Source organism: Salvelinus sp. IW2-2015, unplaced genomic scaffold (genome assembly GCF_002910315.2).
Source record: "Salvelinus sp. IW2-2015 unplaced genomic scaffold, ASM291031v2 Un_scaffold9080, whole genome shotgun sequence".
Classification (NCBI taxonomy): domain Eukaryota; kingdom Metazoa; phylum Chordata; class Actinopteri; order Salmoniformes; family Salmonidae; genus Salvelinus; species Salvelinus sp. IW2-2015.
The window spans coordinates 26,793-30,952 of NW_019950339.1; the positions used below are offsets into that span (position 1 = coordinate 26,793).

The following is a 4,160-nucleotide window of genomic DNA, read 5'->3' on the forward strand; positions in this document are numbered from 1 at the left end:
CATGTTACTGTATAACCAGCCAGGACATGTTACTGTATAACCAGCCAGGACATGTTACTGTATAACCAGCCAAGACATGTTACTGTGTACCAGCCATGACATGTTACTGTATAACCAGCCAAGACATGTTACTGTATAACCAGCCAGGACATGTTACTGTATAACCAGCCAGGACATGTTACTGTATAATCAGCCAGGACATGTTAAAGTATAACCAGCCATGACATGTTTCTGTTCCACAAATCTCCATCTACAACAGGGTCAAAAGCAATCAGCTTCGGACTCAGACACTCTGTACTGGCGGCCCTTCCCTGGGTGCACAATGAGTTTTTACCCCTAGCACTACACAAGTGATTCTAATCATCAAAGCTTGATGATGAATTGGTTATTTGAATCAGCTGTGGAGTGTAAGGTAAAAACCAAAACGTTCACCAATTGGGGCCCAGGACTGAGTTTGGGAAACCCTGCTTTAAGACACTGTAGCTTTAGTCAGATTTTTGGGGGAAAATGTCTGAGTCCATCTATACCAAGCCAGACATGACCATTAAGGTTTGACAGAGGTGAGATGGAAGAGAGGATTGTGGATATCTACATCAGTGCAGAGACCCTGAGGGAACGGTGAATTCAGCACTACGATACATCTGCAGAATGGCCAGTTACATGACAGTTACAACACCCTTACTGAAGAGAGAGGCTAGCTACAGACCAGTTACAACAAGTAGACTAAAGACAGACAACATCTACAGACCAGTTACAACAATCTGACTGAATAGAGAAACCAGCTTCAGACCATTTACAATACCCTGACTAAAGAGAGAGACCAGCTACAGACCAGTTACAACAACCTGCCTGAAGAGAGAGACCAGCTACAGGCAAGATACAACAACTTGACTAAAGAGAGAGACCAGCTACAAAGGGAGAGAGATGATTTTGAAGGCTGGTACTACATCTCGACCAAGACAAAAAACTGGAGGGACAGAAGAAAGGACTGAATGAACAGAGGAACAGCATTGAAGCCTCATTTATCAAGACTACTTAACCCATCATAGACTAAGCTCTGTTTCATCTGGGGGGTGAGATCTAAAACAGCAACATTTTCTCTCAGCCTCATGGCAAAATGTGGAGATTAGCTACAAACTGAGCAACTCCACTGCCACGACAGCAAACGACACAACTTTGTTTTGTATGAACTATTAATGTAATCACTACTTATCAGCATCCTGTGTGTCTAGATTTAAAGAAGTATAAAATGTCCCAACATCAAACACCATGGTACTATTTCATCATCTTCCTCTTTTTACATTTTCCTGTTATTCTGGGGATGACATCTTAAACAGTTAGTCTCAGACAGAGCAGAGACAGAGACAGACCCAGAAACAGACAGAGAGGCAACGATAGGACCAGAACCTGAGTATGGATAGAAAACACAGTAAGTTGTTGGAGATGTCTGAAGCCATCTATGCTGAGCCCGATATGACCAAGAAGGTCAAGTTTAACAGAGGTGAGATGAAGGAGAGGATTGTGGATATCTACGTCAGTGCAGACACCCTGAGAGACGGTGAGACCAGCACCAGGAGAGAAGAGACAGAGGACACTGCTCCTAATAATGGACCAGGAAACCATCACTCAGGTAACACACACACACGCACTCACTCACACACGCAAATAAATTACACACACAATATATTAAACAGGTGAGATTACCCTGTAGTACGATACCTTTGTTTTTCCCAATCCTGGATGATACAGTAAAACATATTACCAAAGATCTTACTTTAATCATATGTGATTCAGTACATTGTCAGTGGTGGAAGAGACCCTCTGGAGTTYCTGCAGTGTGTCTGGGGCTGCTGTGTGTTCTCCTACTGGCTGGGATCATAGGCCTGTCTGTCCAATGTAAGTCTATAGTATATCTATACTAAACAACAATATAAATGCAACATGCAAACATTTCTAAGATTTTACTGAGTTACAGTTCATATCAGTCAATTGAATTAAATTAATTAGGCCCTAATCTATGGATGTCACATGACTGGCAGAGGTTCAGCCATGGGTGGGCCTTGGAGGGCATAGGTCCACCCACTTGGCAGCCAGATTCCAACTACTGGGGAACCAGGCTCAGCCAATCAGAATGAGTTTAACCCCACAAAAGGGCTTTATAACAGAAATAAATACTCCTCAGCACCCTCCCTCAGACGATCCAACAGGTGAAGAAGCCAGATGTGGAGGTCATGGACTGGCGGTTTGCGGTTGTGAGGCCAGTTGGACGTACTGCCAAATTCTCTAAAACAACATTGGAGGCAGCTTATGGTAGAGAAATGAACATTAATTTATCTGACAACGGCTCTGGTGGACATTCCTGCAGTTAGCATGCCAGTTGCACGTTCCCTCAAAACTTGAGACATCTGTGGCAAAACTACACATTTTAAAGTGGCCTTTTATTGTCTCCAGCAGAAGGTGCACCTGTGTTATGATCATGCTGTTTAATCAGCTTCTTGATATGCCACACCTGTCAGGTGGATGGATTATCTTGGCAAAGGATAAATGCTGACGAACAGGGAAGTAAACACATTTGAGAGAAATAAGCTTTTTGTGCGTATGAAACATTTCTGGGATCTTTTAATTCATCTCATGAAACATGGGACCAACACTTTACATGTTACATTTATATTTTTGTTCACTGTTTAAATAGTTCTTATAATTCAGATTTAGTAGTTCTGATGTGATCTATTTTAGTAAGCAACTTCTTCTTTATTGTTGTTGCAGACAGCAACGTCTCAAAGAACTCATCTGCAGAGAGAGACCAGCTACAGACCAGTTACAACACCCTGACTAAAGAGAGAGACCAGCTACAGACCAGTTATAACAACATGACTAAAGAGAGAGACCAGCTACAGACTGAGAGAGATTTTCTTAGCGGGAGGCTTACCAATTGCAGTGAGTAAACCTACAGTAACAAATTATCATTCATCCAACAAACTGTATATTGTGTCTGTATTCTTTCAATAAGTATCCAGGGTGATAAGTTGAAGGAAATTCATGTTATATTCATGTATAACAAACCTGTCCTGAAGCCTGGCAGAAATTTGAATCCAGTTGGTACTTCCTCTCTGAGACGACTGAGAAAACCTGGGAGAAGAGCAGACAGGACTGTCAGGAGAGAGGAGCAGACCTGGTGATCATAAACAGTGATAAGGAACAGGTGAGACGGAGAGACAGAGAGACACACACGGTTAGATATTATGAAACATATGAATATAATAATTTGCAAATAAATTCATAAAAAATCCTACAATGTGATTTTCTGGATGTTTTTCTCTCATTTTGTCTGTCATAGTTGAAGTGTACCTATGATGAKAATTACAGGCCTCTCTCATCGTTTTAAGTGGGAGAACTTGCACAATTGGTGGCTGACTAAATACTTTTTTGCCCCACTGTATCTGACAGTTTTTAACCCTGTAGGTACTGGTATTAACCATGATATCTGACTGTTGTTAACCCTGTAGGTACTGGTATTAACCATGATATCTGACTGTTTTTAACCCTGTAGGTACTGGTATTAACCATGATATCTGACTGTTTTTAACCCTGTAGGTACTGTTATTAACAATGATATCTGACTGTTTTAACCCTGTAGGTACTGTTATTAACCATGATATCTGACTGTTTTAACCCTGTAGGTACTGGTATTAACCATGATATCTGACTGTTTTTAACCCTGTAGGTACTCGGTATTACCCACCAGCCTGATAATGGTGCTGGCAGACGAGAAAATGGGGAGGAGGACTGTGTTGAGATACATGATGATCGAGTCCTCTGAAAGCATGGAATGACTTGTCATGTGACAGGATACTCAACTGGATTTGTGAGAAAGTGTTTTAACATCACCATGACAACATACTGTAAGACATACAGCAACCTACAGTTACAGTGCAACAACTTCATTCTCTGTTCTCTTTCAGTCTCTCTGTCTCTGTCTCTCTTTCAGTCTCTTCTGTCTTCTGTCTCTTTCAGTCTCTCTGTCTCTCTTTCAGTCTCTCTGTCTCTGTCTCTCTTTCAGTCTCTCTGTCTCTGTCTCTCTTTCAGTCTCTCTTTCTCTGTCTCTTTCAGTCTCTCTGTCTCCGTCTCTCTTTCAGTCTCTCTGTCTCTGTCCTCTTTTT

The 4,160-nt window shown here is 41.6% G+C and overlaps 1 protein-coding gene across 1 annotated transcript; it reads left to right on the plus strand.

The window, feature by feature from the left end:
* Nucleotides 1-1,334: 1,334 nt before the first annotated feature.
* Nucleotides 1,335-3,820, plus strand: LOC112079688 (C-type lectin domain family 12 member B-like). Its single transcript, XM_024145565.2, has 5 exons — nt 1,335-1,630; nt 1,795-1,896; nt 2,767-2,937; nt 3,075-3,202; nt 3,725-3,820. The coding sequence occupies exons 1-5, from the start codon at nt 1,414-1,416 to the stop codon at nt 3,818-3,820; spliced, it is 714 nt and encodes a 237-aa protein (XP_024001333.2). The 5' UTR covers nt 1,335-1,413.
* The last annotated feature ends 340 nt before the right edge of the window (nt 3,821-4,160 follow it).